The sequence below is a fragment of the Podarcis liolepis genome (assembly GCF_965112155.1).
Source record: "Podarcis liolepis genome assembly, chromosome: 9".
Lineage (NCBI taxonomy): Eukaryota > Metazoa > Chordata > Lepidosauria > Squamata > Lacertidae > Podarcis > Podarcis liolepis.
The window spans coordinates 31391163-31414098 of NC_139564.1; the positions used below are offsets into that span (position 1 = coordinate 31391163).

The 22936-nt window shown below is 44.9% G+C and overlaps 1 protein-coding gene across 20 annotated transcripts in view; it reads left to right on the forward strand.

Moving 5' to 3' along the window:
- Window positions 1–22936, forward strand: part of JADE1 (jade family PHD finger 1) — a 169066-nt gene that overhangs the window by 118421 nt on the left and 27709 nt on the right. For 11 of the 20 annotated variants that reach the window (XM_083519963.1, XM_083519965.1, XM_083519962.1 and 8 more), the window contains 3 exons: window positions 14438–14520; window positions 14619–14693; window positions 21673–21830. In XM_083519963.1, the coding sequence (XP_083376089.1) occupies window positions 14438–14520; window positions 14619–14693; window positions 21673–21830 (316 nt within the window). The remainder of the gene's footprint in view (window positions 1–14437; window positions 14521–14618; window positions 14694–21672; window positions 21831–22936) is intronic. The other 9 variants (XM_083519955.1, XM_083519953.1, XM_083519956.1 and 6 more) reach the window with 1 other exon arrangement.

The following is a 22936-nucleotide window of genomic DNA, read 5'->3' on the forward strand; positions in this document are numbered from 1 at the left end:
CAGCTGATCCGATCAGCAGATAAGCCGCTAATAGCGCTAAGCCGCTTATCAGCTGATCCGATCAGCAGATAAGCCACTAAAAGCTGCTAATAGCGCTAAGCCGCTTATCAGCTGATCCGATCAGCAGATAAGCCGCTAAAAGCCTCTAATAGCGCTAAGCCGCTTATCAGCTGATCTGATCAGCAGATAAGCCGCTAAAAGCTTCTAAAAGCCGCTAATAGCGCTAATCCGCTAATCCGCTAATCCTTCAATGGGCTTGCTTCGCAAGACGGAAAAAAACGCTAGACGAAGAGAATCACAGAACAGATTCTTTTCGTCTTGCGAGGCACCACTGTAACCAGTGCTGTTGTATACATTCAGTTAGAACTGGAGGAGCCTATTCAGTGGGACTCCCCAGTAATATAGGGCATAATCTTGGACACCGCAGAACTTGCACTTGTAAGTTCTTTCACAAGTCCTAATTTCCACATGTTTCTAAAAATTTTAAGGAGCAGGCAGTGAATGCATTCTGAAAGCCTCAGCTTAGGTCAGGGGTTTAGTGGCCAATAAGAATAAAAGATTGGTGATGGCAGTGAGTATCAAACAGGTGGAATGTTCCAGGAGCTGTTGTGGGTGCCTTAAGGATAGATCCTTGAGTTTCTGCTTTTGATCTGATGACAGAGGACTGGCTTGTCCCTGCCAACACAAAGCACCCACTCTCTCACAGGTGAGATCACAAAGTCTTAATCCCAAAGGAGTGAAAGAGCCTATAGGGAGTACAATTGGGGGTTATCCTTTGCTTCCTTGGGTTCCAGTGGTTGCTCTCACCCTCGAAATCATAGCACACCTTGGAAGATGCAGCCTTTCCAGTCATTACCAGTTTATGTTCCTATTCTTGGTAACCTTGCTGTGATAGCAGGATCTGATAGTCAGGTCAACAACATGGGCAAATGTACAGACTGTTGTCCTGCTCTTTAAGCACAAAAAACAAAACAAATCCTCTGTATTGCTCAGCATGCTAATTTGGTTTTGTAAATGGGTCCTACCCATAGTAATAGGTTTTTTTCTTAGCTCTCTGTGCAGCTAACATTAGTTTCATCCAATCTGTCTCCTGAGTTTAGATTATTTGGGACTGAGGTTTTTTCCATTTAAAAATAGAAAAATTGTATCTGTGATGAATCAGTGGTAGCAGTGGCATTTTGAAAAATGTTTTACTTCTCCAAATGTGAGGGTTTGATTAGCTGCTTGTGCGTGAAAACGTGCTCCCTCAGAGTTTGTGCGACCCCACAAACCTCCGTGTGTGACGGAGCTCCTCAGACATGTCTGCTCTAGTCACTAGTAGAGTCCGACAGTGGCTGTCTGCGGAAGCGTTTCCAGCAAAGAAGTTCCTTAACGGAAACGCGTCTCCTGGACTCACGGCGTGACAGTTTCCTGCGAGGTGTGGGTCTCCCTATGGGAGACTCCGATACCTCCCCACTGTTCTCGCTGGAAGCCTCCCTGAGCCCTCCCTCCTGCTCGCATTCCCTCAGAGACCCACTCCTCCCCCTGCTGGTCCCTGCTTCAGCAGTTGAGTTTCTTTCATCCTGCCTGAGTCCCTCCACCACCTGATGCTCTGATGGCAGTTCCCTGACATCCACCTCCCCTCCAGGGCCCCCCTCACCCCCTCCCAATTCCTCCCCCCTGGGAGGTGAAGGGCTAAAACCCCGAAACGAATCTTCCTCATCTTCTGACGTCTCGAACAATTCTCTCCATCGATCGTCGTCCTGGCCAGCTGCATCCTCCTCCTCTTCAGAATCTGGGAACCCCTCCAACTCCTCTTCCTCGTCGGTGGTGGCAAAGTATTCCCTTCGGAACCTCGCTACAGGCTGAGGTTTACGTGGGAACCTCTGATGAAAAGTCTCTATTAAAACCTCGTCATTGACATCCTCTGCCCTAACCCAGGTGTTTTCCGACTCCGGTTCCCCTTCCCACATTACCAAATACTCTACTTGATCTCCCTTCCACCTGGAATCGAGGATCTCCGCTACATGGTAGCTGTGTTCCTTCTCCTCCATTGCTGGTCCCCTAGTGACCCTCCCCTCACTGTCTCCTCTATACGGTGACAGCAACGACCTGTGAAAAACTGGGTGCAGCTTCATGTGGTTCGGTAACCGGAGCCTGAAAGCCACTGGATTGACCTGCTGTATGACTTCAAACGGACCCAGCCTTTTGGGTCTTAATTTCTTACAACCTCCTTTGAATGGCAACCCTTGGGTTGACAGCCACACCTGGTCCCCCACCCTGATGCTTTCACCTTCCCTCCTGTTTTTGTCTGCCTGCCTCTTATATTCCTCCTTAGCCCTGTTTAAGTTGAGTTGGAGCTGGCGATGGATCGCTTCCATTTCTTCCACGAACTGTTCTGCAGCTGGAACGCTCCAGTTCTCCCCCTCCCCCCCTGGGAAGGCTCTGGGATGGCACCCGTGATTAGCCAAAAAGGGGCTCATCCCCGTGGACACGTTCTCTGCATTGTTGTAGGCAAATTCTGCCAACGCCAACTTCTCCACCCAATCATTCTCTCTGTCATTAACATAACACCTCAAATATTGTTGGAGAACCCCATTTGCTCTTTCCGCCTGCCCGTTGGTTTCAGGATGACGGGCCGTCGAGAAATTAACCTCTACATGCAGTAAGCTCATGAGCTTCCTCCAGAACCTGGAAGTAAATTGTTTCCCTCGGTCTGAAACCACCCTCAAGGGGGCGCCATGCAACCTAAACACATTCTCTACAAACAATTTGGCGGTTTCTTCTGCTGTAACCGCATGTGAGCAGGCTATGAAGTGGGCCATTTTAGTTAACAGGTCTACTACAACCATGATGGCTGTTTTCCCTCTAGACCTTGGCAGATCAGTCATGAAATCTATTGCCACTGCTTCCCACGGTCTCTCAGGTGTGGGCAGTGGTTCTAATAAACCAGCCGGCGCCTGCCTCTCCCCCTTGGCTCTTTGGCATTGTTCACACCCTCTCACATACTCCCGCACATCTTCCCTGACCTTGGGCCACCAAAATTCCCTGGTAACCAGCCACATGGTTTTGTGTTGCCCAAAGTGCCCTGCTGTGGGGCTATCGTGCAGCTGCTTGAGTACCTTCTCCCTCAATTCCCCTTCAGGTATATATAACGCTCCCTTATAATACAATGCCCCATTTCTCTCCTCAAAACCACCGGATTTGTCTTCCTCCCCTCTGAGATCCCTGAGTTTCCCCTGGGCGTATGCATCCTGCACCGTACCCTCTACCAATTCCCTTTGCCCCACCAAAGTCGCCCCACACACCCAGCGGTCCTCTGGAATGATATGGGTTTCTTCGGGTGCTCCCTCCCCCTCCAAATATTCAGGTTTGCGTGAGAGAGCGTCCGCCCTAACATTCTCTGGGCCTGGCACATAACAAATCTCAAAGTTAAATTTGGAGAACTCTTGGGCCCATCTCAACTGCCTTTGGTTGAGCACTCGCGCCGTTCTCCAGTACTCTAGATTTTTATGGTCTGTGCACACTTGCACTTTATGTTGTGCACCAACTAGCAGATGCCTCCATCTCCGGAACGCCTCATGAATAGCAAGCAGTTCTCGGTCGTACACCGTGTAGTTCCTCTCGGATTTGTTCAGCTTCCGCGAGAAGAAGGCACACGGACGCCACTCTGACTCCTCCTTCCCCGGCTGCAGAAGAAGCACCGCCCCTATGGCTCTGTCAGATGCGTCTGTTTCAACCCTTAGCTTCTTTCGTAAATCCACATGCAGAAGTTGTTCTTCAGAGGCGAAGGCCCTTTTCAGTTCCTCAAACGCTCGCTCCGCCTCCGCCGTCCATACAAACTTCTTTTTACTGCTGAGACAGTCAGTGATGGGCGCCGTCAGATGGGCGAAGTTGCGGATGAACTTACGATAAAAGTTTCCAAACCCTAGGAACCTCTGCACATCCTTCTTGGTTTTGGGTGTTTTCCATTCCAGCACTGCCTGTACCTTGCCGGGATCCATGGCCAATCCCTTGTCTGACAGGCGGTACCCCAGGAATTCCACCTCCTTGGTATGGAACCGACACTTCTCCAGTTTGACCCACAGCCTGTTGGCTTGCAGTCTGCTCAACACTTCTCTGACGTCTCTCACATGTTGCTCCTCATTCTCAGAATACACCAACACATCATCTAGAAAGGCAACGCAATTCTTGTAGAGCAAAGGGCCCAGCACGTGGTTCATAAAAGATTGAAAACACGCGGAGCCTGCTTGTAATCCAAATGGCATAACGAGGTATTCAAACGCCCCCAAAGGGGTAAACATGGTGGTTTTCCATTCATCCCCTTTCCTTATGCGTATCAGGTTGTACGCCCCCCTTAGATCCAGCTTTGTGAAAATCTTTCCCTTCCTCACCCTGGTCAAAATATCATCAATTCTGGGCATAGGGAACGCCACCGGTTCAGTCACTGCATTCAGCCGCCTAAAATCACATACAAGTCTCGGCTTGTCCGCATTTTTTTTGTCCACAAAGAACACTGGGCTCCCCCCTGCTGCTTTGGACTCTCTGATGAAGCCTCTCTTCAGGTTCTTGTCAATGAACCCTCGCAACTCCTGCATTTCCCTGTCTGACATGGCATACAACTTGCCCACGGGAAGCTGTGCTCCTGGGAGTAAATTGATCTGACAATCAAAGGGTCTATGAGGTGGTAGTTGGTCAGCTTCCTTCTCGCTGAACACGTCGCTGAGATCTGCATACTGTGGTGGTACCTTCACCTTCCCCATTACTTCAGTCCCTGCTAGGGTGGCTTGGGCCCCTGCTGAACCCTTCTCCCCTTTGCAGTGTTCTAGGCAATGTGCTGAACCAAAGGACACCACTCTTTGATGCCAGCCAACCAGCGGATCATGTAGAGCTAGCCAGCTCATTCCCAAAATAATGGGAGCGCCTCCCAGGGTGGCCACATTAAACGCTATCAGTTCTGTGTGCCTTGCCACCCTCATTATCATTGGGACAGTCTGCAAGCGGACTCCTCCTCCCAACAACTCCCTGCCATCAATCGTGGTCACCTGCAGGGGGTTGCTTAAAGGGATGGTCTGTATCTGGTGTTCAGCAGCAAACTCCTTGCTCATAAAATTGCAGGAGCTGCCTGAGTCCAATAGCGCCTTTATTTTTAGGGGGTGCCCATTCTGCAGCTCTAGCGACACTTCAATCACTAGAGCAGGTCGAGGAGCTTCTGGCACGGGCACTTTCACTGCTCTTTGGCCTGGCTGCAGTGCCCCAATTGTGGCAACCAGGCGTTGGCTTTTACCTGCTCCGCTCCCCCTTCTTCTCCCCCCTCAACAGCTCCCACCATCCCTTGCCATTCCTTCCTCTGGGGGCAGACTCTGGCAAAGTGGCCTGGCTGTTGGCAGAGATAGCATTTCCGGGGGCCCTTTCCCTCCTTCTTAGCTCCCTCGCTGGTTTTTGAAAATGCGCGCGCGCGCGCTGTTCCGATTTCCATCGGCTCTGCCGGCGGGAAAGCTGGCTCAGGAATGTCTGGAATGCGGAACTCCTTCCAACGTTCCCCTCTCCCTTCCCGCCTCTCCAAGGCTCTTGCCTCCTGCCGCGCTCCTATGGTCAGCGCAGATTTGGTCAGCTGATCCATAGACTCCGCCCTGGGGCTCCGTGCCAGCTCGTCTTTCACCCCCGAAGAAAGACCTTCTTCAAATAGCATTTGAACGGGTGCCGCCGATAAATCCCAACTCAGTCTGTGAATCAGCATGGTAAACTCAGTCCAATATTCACGGACAGATCGACTTCCCTGCTTACAAGCCATTAGCTGTCTGCGCACCACCCCTTCCTCAATATCGCTGGAAAACATGATATCCATTGCACGAAAGAACTTCATTGTGTCCTTTAGTATGTCATTGTGCGTTGCCATTAGGGGTCGAACCCAGTCTCTAGCCCCTTTCTCAAGATGCCCAATTACAAAAGCAACTCGCGATTCCTCATCAGGGAACTCATCGAACTGCACATTAAGGGCATATTGCATCTCTGTCCTAAAAGCATGGTAGTCCTTGGGGTCCCCCCCAAATTTCTGCACCAATCCTGGTACCTTTCTGGGGAATTGCGTGGCTCTCCCCTTCTTGTCTGCATCCTGAGCCCTTCTCTCCTCCAACCTCGCCGTCTGCAGGGCCAGTTGAACCTCCAACGCTCGGTATCTATCTTCCAAGCTTGGACCAGCTCCAGCCCCTGCTCCTCCGGTTCCGGTTGGTTCGCTCATGATGCCTTCTCTTGCACAGGCAGCGTACAAAGACTGTCGGACTGCTGTGAGGGTTTGATTAGCTGCTTGTGCGTGAAAATGTGCTCCCTCAGAGTTTGTGCGACCCCACAAACCTCCGTGTGTGACGGAGCTCCTCAGACATGTCTGCTCTAGTCACTAGTAGAGTCCGACAGTGGCTGTCTGCGGAAGCGTTTCCAGCAAAGAAGTTCCTTAACGGAAACGCGTCTCCTGGACTCACGGCGTGACAGTTTCCTGCGAGGTGTGGGTCTCCCTATGGGAGACTCCGATACCTCCCCACTGTTCTCGCTGGAAGCCTCCCTGAGCCCTCCCTCCTGCTCGCATTCCCTCAGAGACCCACTCCTCCCCCTGCTGGTCCCTGCTTCAGCAGTTGAGTTTCTTTCATCCTGCCTGAGTCCCTCCACCACCTGATGCTCTGATGGCAGTTCCCTGACACCAAACAAGTAAATTACTTATTCTCTATTTGTATAATTTATATAGCTCTCAAAGGCATTAGATGTGGCTTAGCATAAATGAATGCTCATCTCCTAGGATGGAAGGTGCGATTTAAGTGCAAAGTGTTCTGGGGCCCTCCTGGCTGTTGAAGTCGGAAAGGAAAAAAATGTAATGGAGTTTGGCTTTTGATTAGTGTTTTATGACCTAATTGTAAATAGGGGAACATAGACTGAGTCACTGAAGAGAGGTATTGACATTTGAGAATATTTTTCTATTCCGATATGATGCAGGCCTAAGTTAAACATCTTTCAAAAGGCAAATTACAATATGGAAAAGATTCCTCTAGTAAAACTCTTCAGTGTGTTATGGGGGTTTGATTGAAATGCATTGGGAAGATTTGCTTGTTTTCTACTGATGTAACATTTTTTTATTATGGCCTGGTGAAGAGGGTTTGCAAGGTGTGCTGAATTTTTGATTCTTGGCCTCATGCTGTTGGAAAACAATCCCAGACAACCTTTAACTTATAAATATTTTCCATATAATTGCATGAATTCAAGTTTTTATTCTGTCAACTTGGGGCAAAGGCTTGCAAAGAAAAGGGAAGAAAGCCAACTATTTTTTGGTGGTGTCAGAAAACACCAAGAAGCTACTTTGCTTTTGCCTTTGTTTTTATCAAATGTGTATCTGATGCTTCCTCCAAGGAGGTCATGGTGATGAATAAAGGTTTGTTGTTTTAAATTTACTTAATGTTCAAAGCTAAGGGGTTGTGTCTAGTACTGTGCTGGTGGGATTCTGCTGGTACAGTAGGACTTCCCTCTCCTTCTCCACTGCATGCTCTCAGAGTCTACTCCAAAGTGTGCCCAATCCTCTGGAGCTGATTTTGAGGCTGGGCGGCTGAACACTGGAGGAGACAGAAGAGGAAGACCTATTGAACACACAGGAATAATTAGCACCAGCTGAGCTGCAGCGCTTTATAAAGCCTCAGAGCTCTATTCCATGTTCCTTGGGGTGTTTCCGATTATATGAATTAAATGTTTTGCTGTGCCTTTTATCCTTTTGATAGCCATAGTTTTTCAGGTCTCCATCCTATGCACACTTAGAAGTTTATTAAAATCAGCTAGACTGCCTGCCAAGTAACATATTGGGAGCAGGACTGTCAGTTAGATCAGCCTAGAATGGCTTTTTTTTTTTGGTACAACCTTTCTTGTATCATTTCTGATTCTATTTTGTTCTGTTTCTACACTTGTCAGTTTTTTTGGCAACATTCATTCCACCCCTTTTCTCTCCCCCACCCCTTTCTTTTCAGTCTTCTGCCTCACTATTCCTTAGAAGACAAAAGAGATAGGAAAGAGGAAAAACAAGGGGGTAGAATAAGTGAGATCCCATTACCAGGAAAAGCAGTATAATAGTTCTGATGAATCTTGCTTTCCTGATAATACATCCCCGTCCCTCTTCCTCTTTCTTGACTGTTAGCATGCTTCATGCTCTTAAGCCACACTGAACGCCGTGGTCCTGCGGCTTTGGAGTATAATAATGCTCTCACTGAACTAATTGGCAAACCCCCATTGGCTTTAATGGGAGTGAGCTCCTAGCTTTTAAACTGTTCATACTGAGGTTAGGAGCTTTTCAGTAAAGTGTGTTCTGTGGCCAGGTATTTTGGTATCATGCTAAAGTCGAGTTCTGCATAATTTTAACCACACTCAGATATAAAATGCGCTAAGCCCACCCCAAATGTATTTCATCAAGTGAAATATTGCATGGAAGATCAAAGGGAGCGAGTACAGCACATTTAGTGATACCTGGTGGAAGAAGGTAAATAATTTGTTTAGCTTAATGCAAAGAAGCAAGTTCAGAACATAGTGAAATTCTATACAAAACAACTGAATAAACTAGAAATATATTCTTGTTACTGCAGTGGAAGTCCGTGTGTAGGCCTCAGGTCAGAATTACAGTGAGACAATATAAATAGCACTAAGCAGGCATTGCAGTTCAGTGAAGAGAAAATGTGGTGGTGGGGGGAGTGGGGATCAACAAGGATAAGGTGGGGATCAACACTGTACTCTGACCCTCTCCCCTCTTGTTTGAAAGCGCATCACATCACAATACTGTTGCTGAAGTTGAATAGGTCTGGGTTTGGTCTGAAGAGTACAAAGATTTATAAGCTTTGAACTTGTTAATGACTGTGATAGTGTAATCTCTCCTATAAAGATAGAACCAGCCATGTATTTAGGGCCCTCCAGCATTTGACAAGTGAAAACAGGTAGGTATTCTTGTTGAGTTAATTAAGCACGTGCTCCTAGTGTGGTGGTTAATGAGTGAGCTGCTTCCAAAAGTAATCTGGTGGAATGCCTCACCCTTAAGAAGTTTGGAAACTGTTAACTTCAAGGCATTCATTTTCATACAACATGTCTTAATGAAGGAGTCAGCAAACTTTTTTTGGTCCACTGTCCCTCAGACCTTGTGGGGGGCCGGACTATATTTTTTTGGGGGGGGAAATGAACAAATTCCTATGCCCCACAAATAACCCAGAGATACATTTTAAATAAAAACACACAATCCGTGGGCCGGATTGAGAAGGCGATTGGGCTGGATCCAGCCCGGGCCTTAGTTTGCTTACACATGTCTTAATGCTTAAATATTGAGCTTTAACATAGGATAATGGCAAAATCCCATGAGATACTTCAGAGGGAGAAAGAAAGCTAGGCCTGTGTTTCAGAACTTCATAAACCCCAGCACAAAAATTACCTTCCTGATTTCTGACAGAACTGAAGATGGAACTTCTCTGGATATGTGCTGGGATTTGGAGAACATAAGATATGCCAAAGTATACACTTTCCATGCCTTCAGCATGTGAGACAGTACCTCATATTTTTCCCAAGTTCTCAGTGTGTGGCTTGCAGTGGTTGCTTATGCCCATTGGGACTGGTAGGGTGGAAGGTAGGGAGGTCAACATGAGGTGGCGCCAGAACAGTCAGTTATAGTGAGTATGAACAAAAATTACCTTCCTTTAAATTGCACTGGAAATCTTCCTTTGTCTGAGAGCCAGACTCTGCTTCTCCATCTCTCTCTTCATCTGGTTTCTGTGGGATCCCATACCTTGGAGCAGTGCTGTTTTCTAGAAAAAGAGGTGCTGGAACTTACCATGAACACCTCTCTTGTTGTCTTTTAATGACAATGGTGCCCACCTGAGAGGTGCTGCCTTGGAGACACTTTCACATCACATTCCTGCCACCTCCTCTTCCTGCTGAGAAGTCTCACAATTGTCTCTCAAACTACCCACAGATGGAAGTGCCACATTAGATGCAAACTTCCTTTGATTTTTTTAAAGCATTAAACAATGATGCATTAAAAATAGAAGTTCTTAATTGTGAAATCACCTTGTCTTCCAGAATCTGTCTGTGGGTAGGGAAAGGCCATAGGGGAAGAGCTGTAGCTCAGTGCTAGAGCATTTGCTTTGCATGCAGAAGGTCGCTGGTTCAATCCCTGGCATCTCCAGGTGCAGCCGGAAAAGAGCCTTCCCTGAAATTCTGGAGAGCCATCTAGCCCAATGGTCTGACTCTGTATAAATCAGTTTCCTATGTTCCTAAAGGAACAAGTACAAATATCTGTTTTTGATTTGTATAGATGCGACTATAATATTACTTTCTTATTGAATTGCACATATGATGTTGACCATCTTTGGCATATTGGGTTAGCTGTAGAGCAGGAAGCTTTGCCTGTCTGTCTTGCCGCAAACTCTTGGCATGCACTTTTGTTATTCATAGTTAACGTACTCTGGCTAAGAAAATGTAAACCAAGCTGTTGGATAAGTACAAAAGAAGGTATATAGGGATAAATTAAAATAGGAAGTGTGTACCTTTTCTGTTGTTGCTAGGATCTTGAAAATGTTGACCCATTTTCCTGGTTGCTTGTAGCAAGTCAGAATCTTATCCTGACAACCACATAGGGGAGTTTTTATAAATAGGAAAAGAGTGGGTTCCATTTCCTTTAAGGTGATCAATGAGCCACAAACATCTAATAAAGTTATATGTTAGCAAGCAGACTTAGTAGAGGGTTTTTTCTGGGTAAGTGTCATTTATGGATTAGTTGCAAGGTGGGGTTATCTTTTCTTGCCAGAATGATCAGATAAAGAATAGTGTTGTTGCTATACACTGCATTAGAGAAAGCTAATTGACCAGCAGATCTACCAGCAGTGATAATGTCAGAAGATACCTTGTTAGACCCAACGGGTTGTATTCAGTGCCGTCCTTTCCCTTGCAGAAAGCTCTTTGATCCAGAAGGAAAGTGGAGAGGTGATTTTTGTGAATTCTCCTGCATCACTCTTCACCTTCCACACTGTTCCAGCTTTGGATACAATACTGTACTGGATATAATCTGAAGACAATGCACCTGCAGTTATAGCTGTAATAAAGTAGAATACTAACCGTAATTTCTGGTGCTTTAATGCCATACATTCCATGTTGGATCCCCCTTCTTTTTTTTTGAGGGGGGGAGGGTGGTGGTTCAGAATTGCTTGTTTTGCAGGCAATTTTCTGCACAGAGTTTGCCTTCTGACTGTGACTTCATTGCGTGGGACTGGTGGGTGGATTGTCTGAGATTCCATGATCTTGGCAGGCTGAGAAGGAAGTCTGAAATAAGGTTTTATGATGATGGGCTGGCAGCTCAGACTGTTCTAACCACTTCCATTTTCTGCTCCAGCTGCATGGTTTCCCAACAAATTGTGCTGTTGGCAACTGTGCCCACTCTTGCTCAAACAGAGCCCAGAAAGAGTCTCGGCAGATGGAAATACCAGCACTGAGCAGGAGCAGCAGCTAGGCATGCCTTTCTATGTTGGAAACTCTGTTGTGCTGTCTGATTTTGCAATGTAGAAGCATTGTATTTACAGTGGGGAAGACTGTGTGCAGCCTCCAAGAGGGCTCAGGCTTTGAAGTGTCAATGAAATGATAGCAGCCTGGAGCTCTCCTGGGACACAGCTGGGTGCTCTGCAGCTGGTTTTACAACACTGTTCTGCATTATGCGCTCTGTAGCTAATCTTACGCCACGCAGCGTAGCATATTGGTGGCTGGGCGTGCTCCCTGGGACACCGGATATGCTCTGGCAGCTCATGGAGACTTGCTCATTTTTAAAATGTCAAAATCTCTGTGTCTCTCTGTCTCTTTCCGCCTCACCTGTCCTTGGGAAAAATGTATACGCCAATATATGCAGAACACTTGGAACATATAATGGGCAGAGTGATGATACTCAACAATAGACATGTGTGCTGAATTGAGAGAAAAAAATTATCCAAGTATTTAACCATTTTACAAAAGCTCCCAGTATTTTGACTTCCTGATAGTTTCCTTTTAACGTGGTGACTGTTGGACTTTGTGACCTAGTTTGTATTATCTTAGTGCTGTGCAGATGATTTGATGAGTTGGCAAATACCGTACGTAAGCGGACTTTTAAAAAAAAAAATATTTTGAATGCCATGCTCTTCATCAGCACTGCTATCTTGTTTTAATCTTTTTTGAAATACAGTGGTACCTTGGGTTAAGTACTTAATTCGTTCCGGAGGTCCGTTCTTAACCTGAAACTGTTCTTAACCTGAAGCACCACTTTAGCTAATGGGGCCTCCTGCTGCCGCCACGCCGCCAGAACCCGATTTCTTTTCTTATCCTGAAGCAAAGTTCTTAAACTGAAGCACTATTTCTGGGTTAGCAGAGTCTGTAACCTGAAGCATATGTAACCCTAGGTACCACTGTATTTAGTTTTAATAAAGCAGTCTTTCCTGAAAACACTGAGAGGAAGGAAGGCTTGAACCCACCTGAGGACACCATGATGCCAGGTGACAATTTCACAGGAAATAATTGGATTAGAGAGCACTTCTGATTCCCCTCCCTTTTTTTTCCTTTGCATCCCGTCTTGAATTCAATCTGGAGATGCAAATGAAGAATGTGAGCCCCGCTTGTGGCAGGGATTGACTCCATTTGGAATCTATGATTGGGAGCTTTTGAATTGAGCTGATCATAGGGGGCTTGCATAGTGAGCCAAATAAAAGTACAAGGGGGCCTTCATAGGAGCATTTAGGAGTGTGCCCAAGCCATGCCAATTGTTCCTTTGCAGCAGCAGGTCTGTAGGGCAGGTGGGCATGGCTGATGAAAAGAGACCTCATAGTTCAAATTAGGACCCCTGGCAGGCCTAAGTTTGGCCTAGGGGCCAGAGGTTCCTTGTGCCTGGCCCAAATTAAGCAAAAAATATTGTCAACCCTTCCTGAACTATTTCCTTCTGTTTGCTTTTCTATCTACTGTCGGGAAGGACTGCAAACAAATTAAAATGAATGCAGTTCCTAACACAGTAAGAAAGTGACAAAGGTTGGTAATCGTAAGAACTGGGTTCTTCTGCTTTTAAAAAGCACATTGCAGTGTTTACGTCATTACTCAATTTGAGACATGCCATTCTCCCCTCCTAATATGCATGTTTTATCATTACTTGCTTTAAATAAAATAATGACATGCATACCGTCATCTAATCTTCTTACTACTTTGATAGTGGAATATCAAATCCTACAAAAATGATACAGTTTAGTTGCATTCAGCCATTGCTAGGAAGAACAATAGCCTCAATACATCTGTTTCATTTATTTTTTTTTTATTTTTGGGCCTGCTCAGTGAGCAGCTCCTCCAAGCTTCCCCCCATACCATTTATTTACTCTAATTTTTTATGTTTTTTTTAAAATAAAAAGCATAAGTATTACTCAAAAGCCTTGTCTAGTGCAGCCCCTGCCACAGACAGCAGATAACCTTGGGTAGTTCCCATGTTGGAGATGGTAATGCCCCACCACTTGTCCCAACAAGTGCACACAGTTGGAACTTTAATGGTATACTTACATACATGCATAGACAGACAGAACAATCATGGATTCTATTGGTAGCAATTTTGACAGCACTTTTTCTAGTTGGTACAATGATGAATATAGACCAAGAACAAACAATAAAAATATATGGAGATGCACATAATAAAAATAAAATTGTCCAGATAATTTGGGGCATAATATCTTGACAAAGGGAAAAGATATGAAAGATTGGTACAATATTCTGGTTTCTGAGCAACTGTTTTTTAATGTAATATGACCCTTTTCATATGATCAACTGCATCTGTAGAGTATTGTACCCAACTTTTCAATTTTCCATGAGGGTGGGGGGAGAAAAAACTGAAGAAAAGCTGCAAGTCACTTGCTACAGTTGGTGACTACTGTTGTATTAATTGTATTAATCTATATGAAGATGGAACAATTGCTGTATATGGAATGATCACAGGGACCTTAAACTGAGCCAGCAGTTTTCCTCCCACACGTTCATTATGACGTATAGACCAAGGAGTGGAATGAAAATGCCATAGTAAACTATTTATTTTTATTTATTTATTTATTTCATGACATTTATTTCCCTCCTTTCTTCCAAGGAATTCAAGGCAGCAGCCTTAGTTTTTCTCCTTCCGTTATTAAACTCCCAGCCACCCTTTGATGATGTATGTGAGGCTGAGAGAGAGAGAGAGTGTGACTGGTCCAAGGCTACTCAGTAAACCTCGTACACTCTAACCACACTGGTTCCCACTGGTTGGCTTAGACAGCTTGTGTGAAAGGGTGTGAGCAAAGGCTACCCTGAGTCCTGCCAGAGAAAAAAACCAGGGTATAAATAAATTGATGATGATGATGATGATGATAGAGACCCCTTTGGGGCCAAAATAACCATTCTTCTCAGTTCCATGTTTCTTTTCCTTTTCTAGGCTTGTCAACCTGGTCCCAGCATTCTAGGTCTCAGCATCGGAGAAGTTCATGCTCTAAGCACGAAGATCGGAAACCATCAGAGGTATTCTCTTGATTAAATGCTCTTGCATCTTGCTGAAAGACAGATGTGTCTCCTTTTCCTAATACTTCTTTTTCTTTCCTTTTTCTGCTCCGTCTCAGCTGGCACCCAGCAACCTTTCTTCTGGCCAGGAGATCAGGGAGCTCAGCTGCTGCCACAGTCCCTGCCAGCATCAAGTTAGTTATTTAGCCGTGAATATTGGGTTAGTTTGGCACCAACCCAACCTAGTGTTTTTTTTAAATAGTCCTTTTCCTTTTCAAAAAATATATCGGGGAATATGTTTTGGTTTTTTTATTTGTGGTGAACAGTGAAAAATGTGTACCTAGGAGTGTTTCCTTAGTTTCCTAACCATTACGTGGCACTTATGAATAATAGTCCTTGTTCAGCAAAGCAGTCAAACCTGAAAACTTTGTCTCTTTGAGTGCTTCATCTGCATTGCTTTGAGAACAGATCAAAGGAGGAAATACAAATCAGTTTGAACTTTTCATGATGGATCACCAAGTGCAATCTGTTGCACGCCTTACAAATTGGCAGATGTCCTTTGAGTCAGATATGAGACTGGAAGAAAAGGGATATTCTTTGTAGGTTGAACTTCTTAAGAAGACTGTCTGGTTCATCATAATCAGATATCTTACATGTTCATGTTCGGGGTCTTGCCCTGGCAGGTTTCTAAATTCTTTATCCCTCGCTTGTTCATGCTCATGACTGTGGACAATATAATCCTTTGGCCAAGTGAATTAATATGTATGGGTTGCCTCTTTTGTTCTGATGGTAGAAGCAATTCCATGCATGTATACTGGAGATGTAGAACCTGTTTGACACAGTGGACCAGATCGTTATTGCCCTCCCCCTCAGCCCATGGGCCAACTTTGACATGTGAGTGGAACCACCCACTTATCATCTTACATCATGGTGAGGTCAGGTGGCTGAAAGATAGGCTTTCCTGCTTGCCTCTCAGAGTTGACTTGCAGGGTGTGGGGAGGGGTCTGCTTCACCAGTGCATTCCTTACAAGGAACATGCTAGAAAGCAGACCAAGCAGGATTGAAGTCTGCTCACTATCTGATGAGCAGAGAGTTCATTCGTCCTCTCCATAGGGGGCTGCTTCACCAGCACATTCCCTGCAGGGGAAGTAGATGGCAGCTGGATATAGTTTTGGGAAAATGGCCTTTTGGGCTAAAGATCTGCCTATGGGCTAGAGGTTCCCAACCCATGATGTAAATGAATGCTTGAACAGGCTTGCTTCTTTAACAGAAATGAATAGGAAAGCAGTTGCTGATGGACCTCCCATGCTTATAATTAGATATTGGATGTGTGTGTGTTCCTGTATGTTTCCCATTTCCAAGTAGCTTTCTTTCTCCACCTCTACCTCCTAGTAGCATGTCTGTTTTTATATTAATAGAATTAGTACTGAATGCTGTTATGAATATTTTTATATTCTAACAGCAATATGTCACTTTCAAAGCTCCATATATTTATTTAAAACATTTTACCCCTACCTTTACCTGAAAAGCCTCCCAGAGTGGCATACTTAAGATCAATAACGAAGAAGAATGCAGTCTGTGTCTGTAGGCTTACAATTCGAAAGACACTAAATGAAAGGGGAAAGAGATGAGGTGGGAAGAGGAAAGCAAGCAAACTCAGCACCAGTTCTTAAAGTTATATTTGAAGAACTGTGTGCCAGTCACTGGGTTGGAGGTCAGTAATTCTGCAGTGCTGGATTTAGGCATGCGGTTTGCATCTGCAGAGCAGCAGGAATGGCATTGCGAGGCAGTGATTCTTGGAAATTATATCCTTGATGTTCCATTAAATCCTCCTTTGTTTTGTGGCCAGAGCAACTCATCACAAATGTTCAGCTCAAAGGCGTTCACGCCCTGTTTTTCTCTAGACAGTTAAAATAAGGGGTTTTTTTAGTCTAAAATCTTGTCCCTGGCACAAGAGTAGGCCTGGGCAATATATCAATATATTGCTCAGGACCGGTATGTGGGGGGAGACTGTGATGACAGCTTCACTCAGTGGTATATTGCTGGTGAAACGGTCACCACTCATGAGTCCCTCTGTCTTCAGTGCTCTGAGAGACAAACAAACTAGCTGGGAGCTGGAGGCAGAGGGACTCAAGCGGTGGCGGTTTCACCAGCAGCATACCACTGGTGAAACCACCATCGCACTCTGCCCCCGCAGAGGGAGAATCAAACTGAATTGGTGAGGTGCTGATACAGCTTGTTCCTTCCTTCACTTCTTTAAACTGCTTGGCTGAAGAGCGTGCTGCTGCCCTCACCTCAGCCCAGCAGTTTTATGGGGCCCCTGACCCACTACTGGCTTGCACAAGTAGCAGTGGGATGGGGACTCTATTAAAGTGCCCCCCCTCCCCAGTTGAGAGATCCCCGACCCCGCTCCTGCTTCTACATGAGCTAGGGAGCACGAGTGGCAGGGGACTCAGGACTGACTCCACTGGGGACAAGAGCTTTCCTGCTCCCAGTGGAGTCTGGCCAAGGAGCTTAGGGTTCGCTCAGCTGGGGGCAGGTGCCTTACCGCCCCCTAGCTGAGCAGCAGGCTGGGGGCAGGTGCCTTACCGCCCCCCAGCTGAGCAGCAGGCTGGGGCCAGCTGTATTGGCCATGGCCCGTGAGGCACTGGGGTGAAAGCACCTTAGCTCCCATGCTGAGAGCTGTGGCAGTTTCACCCAACATCTCTGGCTAGAGCCAATGCAGTTTTTTTCAACATCATAGTATATCGCCAAACCATTATGTTTTACTGGCGAAACACTGCAATGTTAAAAACCCAACATTGCCCAGCCCTACTTTTGATATTTTGCAGCATTTTTAGAGTTCCTGCAATATTTCCCCCCCCAAAAAAACACATTTCTTTAAATTCTTCTTTTCTTCTGTTTTTGGTTTTGTTTCTCTTGAGTTCTTGAAAAATTATTATTTGGTAAAAAAGGGTGTTAAAAATTCTGAAATCTCCCTCCCGCTCTCTATGCAATTGTGGGTCACACCTTAGCTAAGGGTGATGCAGGCTTCTCTAAGGGGACAGACAGGAGCTGTTGGTATGTCAGGAGTGCCTTCTCAACCTTTTCAACCTAAATGTAATATGCTTTCTATATAGGCAAGAAGGCAGAGTCAATGTGTGGGTGACTCAGTAGCCTGTTCACCATCATTTGAGTTGAATTGATGGATGATAGTCGGACTCTATCGGACTCTGTGATATCTTTTTATATCCCTGTTTTAATCTGTCCAAATTCCAAACTAAATCTTTTTTTTAATCACCCTTCCCTCCCTCTCTTTCCGTTTTGGTTACACCCAGGGTGATTTGAACAGTGTTTAACTTTATACTTAGCAAGACTATACAATTTGCAACTCTCTAGTCTGATGGAAAACTCTAAAAGGGCAAAATGTGGGAAGGCTCATAACAAACCTAATTGGTGAATTGGGTGGTTCACGTGAAATATATTTTACATCACTGCCAGCAGTGTTTGGAAAATGCAGCAATCCTCAAATTATGTAGTCTTGATCAGTCCCAGTAAAGCACTGGGATTAATACACGACAAGTGGTTTGAGGATTTCAGCCAGATAAACAATATTATTTTCTCTCTCTCTCTCTCTCTCTCTCTCTCTCTCTCTCTCTCTCACACACACACACACACACACACACACGCAGAGAGAGAGAGAGAGAGAGAGAGAGAGAGAGAGAGAGAACATCCTGATCAACCTGTTTCTGCTTAATAAGCGTGTGGAGTGGTGCTGGCTGTGTGCCTTGCTGACTGCACTGGCCATAAACTGATGAGTCTTCAGACAGACTATTTTAGAGGTCTTGCTGGTACTGCATGGACTGATTCAGGCACTCTGTTTGTAGCAAAGCCATCTGGCCTCGCTTCTTCCTCCCTCCTGCCCCAGCACCTTTAACATTCCAGATAAGTACCCTTCTGTTGGCATGTGGCAGTTAATATAGAGATTTGAAGATGAGGTGCTAAGCATGAATGATCCTTGTTACTTTGTAATAGCAGAAGCGCATTGAGAGATCTGGAAGGTGCTTAGGCATGCAAAGCCTTGCTCTTTTAAAGCCTGCCACTTCATGGTTTGTATTTTGCTGATGAGCAGCCACAAATCAGAATGCGTTTTACACAGGCAAGTGCTTTCCGCAAAGATGTATGGCTCTAACTCATGACACATGCTGGGTTAGGGACCCTTTCCCTGCTTGCTTGTGGCTGATAACTTCCTACAACTTCCCAAGATGTTTTACTAGTTTCAGAAATCATTCATGTTCAAAGCACAGTTTGAACCATAGCTACAAACAGTTGTAAATCTGGATGGCAGATGTTGCTTCAGGTGGTAAGCATTGGATATATATTGGCTATGAACTTTCCTGGCTGATATTTTGGTTTAAACTATGAGACCCAGCATATGTAGCATGTCCTCTGGTGGCCAGTTTGGTCTACAGCATTTTTTGTGGTGTTGATTCTTAAATGGATGTACATGGTTGTTCATCTGACATCCATTGTGACCTGCTCGTATCCTGTATCCTCCTGAGTTTCATTTTCATGGTGGCTGAGATTCTGCAGAGATGCTACTTCCATGATCACTGGTGCAGATTTATACTCTGCCTTATTATATCTGTTAGAATGGGTGCAAGTCTTGCTTTTACCAGCTGTGCCACATAGGAGTGAATTGAAATGCAACTGGTGATGTGATCTTAGGCTGTGACTTTTTTTACATGTTAGTCAACATCTGATAGGGTGTACTTTGTAAGAAGATGCCTCCCCCTTGAGTTCTACTCATAAATGCCACTCATGTGTCTCACTGAGCATGTGCAAGGAGAGCAGGGTTGCTGTCGCTGGCCACCCCAAATGTCTTGCTGGCTCTGCTCCTCTAAACCCTTGTGCCTTTGGTGGAAGCTCTGAACAGGGAGCCTATGTGTTTACAGCTGCATATGTGAAGTGTTCAGGGCATTTCTGCGTGGGACCTTTGTTAGAACTGAAAATCAGAGTGTGCCTGCTTGATGTATTAAAGATTAGCTCTCACCACAAAATGATGCATTAAAACAGCATAACTCTCATGCAAAATGGTTGTCTTAAAACCACCTTCAGAAATTATCTTTAGTAGGTAATAAGACCAAGGGTCTTGGTACAAATGCATGCTGCTCCCATGCAAGTATTTTTGTTACTGCAGCTGGCTAATAGGAGAAGCAGAGTTAGGGAGATTGGATCAAAAGAAGCCAATGTGATCCCTCCATCAGATTCTGTTGCGGAAAGTGTATGATGGACAAATTCTAGACATATTTACTTTGCTGCTGTCTGCACTGCCTTCTGCCAATCGCATTGTACGTACATTCTGACCCTTAACAAAGTTGATGACTTCTGAGAAACTTTAACAGTATTTAATTCAGAATTCCCAAAATAATGGATCAGTGGTTTGTAGAGATTTAAGGAGATGCTTTTTACTGATCTGCTCAATGGTCCATTTTGCCCAGTATTCTTTGTCCTGACTAGGGCTGGGCAATATCTGGATTTCAACATCCCAATATATCAACAGCTAAACACCACAAAATATTGATATATCATGATATATATACCTGCAGTGGCGGAGGGCCTTGCTGGGCCTCCCCACGGTAGCAGAGGGTCCCACCATACCTCCCCGTAGCAGTGGAGGGTGCGCCGCGCTTCCCTGCAGCTGCAGAGGGCTTTGCTGAGGCTCCACACGGTGGTGGAGGGCCTTAAGATGTAAGGAAGTAATAAAAATATTAAATAAACTTCCATATACTATAATATAGTTTCAACTAATTTAAGAGTCTAAGTGGAATCTTTGCATGCATAAACCCCACTGAGTTCAACTAAACTTCAACTTTCTCTTGCACTGCTTATTGAAAAATACCCTCCCTGTCATTCTTGCATAGTACCCAACTTCCCATTTCAGCATAAGGCAGCCAGCTATATCTTCTCCCCTCCATTCCCTCCCCACAGAAGACCCCCCCAAAAGTCCTTATCCCACCAATGTCTCCTTTTTTATCAAAGGGGAGGGCAACAAAGGTAAACAATAGTCTCCTTTAAATTTTTAAAAAAACCCTTTTAATATGGAAGAAAGCTATTTAGGGGGAACCAACAACAAAAACACCAACAGAAAATAAAAATAAAAACTCTTCCACTTCTTTTTTCCCCACCGGTGGGGGTGAGTGTGAGGGAAGAAGGAAGTGCTTTCCAGTTCTTTGTTTATGTTCTTTGTTTACTTTGCTGCTGGATCTTTGATTATCTAGCTGTGGGGGGTCCCTCCTGGATTGTTAGCTGGCTCTGCATAATTAGTTGAGCTCTTAAGTGGAAAGATATGGGTGAAGCTGAAAGACTTTGCTGGTTTGTGTGAGGACTTATAATCATTTCTTATAGGTAGGAGGGAGAGAGCAAACAAAGCAGGAGACATGGTACCTGTAAACTATCTGTAAAGTATGGTTGGGCTGAGCTACCCCCTGGGAAGCTGTCAGATCTGTTCTGATATTGCCTTGTTGAAACACTTATCAGGTGTTATTTCAATACCGGTATTCAATGATATGAGCCCTAGTCCTGAGTGATAGCTGTGGCAGATTTTTTTTATCTACATGTGTTGAGGATTGAGCCTGGGATATTGAAGATGCAGAGTGTAAAGATGCTGTAACACTTGGCTATTGAAATCTCATCTCTGGGCTCTGACCATGTGAAGTATGGGGCATCTCTTGAAATGAGGATCCCAGTAAACAAGATGCTGAAATTACATATTTCCCCCTCTTCTCCCTTTTTAGCTACTAGATGTACAGACGCTAGCAAGCTTCACAAGGGAAAGAATTAGGCTATCTCATCTTGGGATACATCTCCTTGTGTTGGGGTTATATTTAGGGATATTTTGAGTTTTGCACTTCCTGTTGAAATTGACGAGAACTGATTATCCATTTGTGCAGCAACTTGATTGTGTCATGTGATTTGACAAAGGCAACTATGGACCCCATGTCCAAACTGTATTTTTCAGTTCTCTGTTTCAGCATGATGATGTGGTTTAACTTTCTGGCCTCTTAATTGGCAGTGTTGGTGACCTTGTTGTGCACCGTGCTCCATGGTTACCCAGGAGCTGTAAATCATAGAGTGTAAATATTAAATATCAGTGTCTCATCCCTCCCCCATTCTCACTTCCTTTCTTTGCAGGTATTTAGAACAGACCTGATCACTGCCATGAAGCTGCCTGATTCCTACCAGCTGAACCCGGATGAGTACTATGTGCTGGCAGACCCTTGGAGACAGGAATGGGAGAAAGGAGTTCAGGTGCCAGTCAGTCCGGGGACCATTCCAGAGCCAGTAGCCAGGTATAGCTTGGTGAACCCATTAGGAAACAAAACAACTGTCCTATCAGCATCGCCTTTCAGCAGCCTGTTGGGTTGCTTACTAAAAAGCAGATCACCTGATGACTTGGGTTCCACTCTGCTGATTTAAAGGTTACCCATCCTAGCCAACTGATTTTGCCCCAGGAAAGTGTTGCAGATGAAAGTCAGGCCTTTCCCACTTTACTTGTGAATTAAGGACATCACATCCCAGACTGAGTGCTTGCTTATAACAATACATGCTGGCAGAAGGAGGACTCCTGTTTCCTATTTGAAAATGAGTTCTTCCTAATTGAAAATTTGTTGTAGCCCTTCCTTGTGAGCAGATCCAATGTTCTGTGTGCTGCCTACTCAGACATTCCAGCAAAATAATCACAACACTTTAATGAGTTACTTGCTTCTCTTGTGCCACTATCCACCCCCCCCCCCAAAAAAAATCTGGAAGTGGAGCAGTCATCAGTGACTCTGGCTAGGATGTGGTTTGAGCTTCACAAACTGTTCCATGGATATATTTTTGCTTAAAAAAAAAAGTTAATACATCCTTTTTGAGAATCATTGTGATTTTGACTTTCTTTAAAATGCAACAGGTTTTTATTGTTGCCAAGGAATGCCAGCAAGCACCGGTTAAATGTTGATAATTTTTTAATGGCATGTTTACAAGGATAGATTTTACTTCTGGTGATCATGATGGTTGACCTGCACTAAGTCCAATTTTCAGAACTCTCTGTGATCTCCCTTGTTTCCTGCTTGGCAGGGGGTTGGACTCGATGGCCCTTGTGGTCTATTCCAGCTCTATGATTCTATGATCTAGTCATTTTCTCTTGTGCTGGTCTCCCATTTGTTTTTCTAGAAATCCTAGTGGTACCTATATACAGTTGAACCAATTGCAGCAGCAACAAATGCTATGCAAAATTCTAAATTCTTGAATGTCCTGCCAAATGAAGTCACATTGGAAAGTGCGTACATTGGTACAGATTTTCCTGCTTTGTGCAATTTGTTTAAGTAGCAGAGTGAACAAAGCTGGCTTATACTAAATGAGACTCTTTGTCCTTCTGTCTCACCCAGTATTGTCACACTTGACTGGCAGCAGT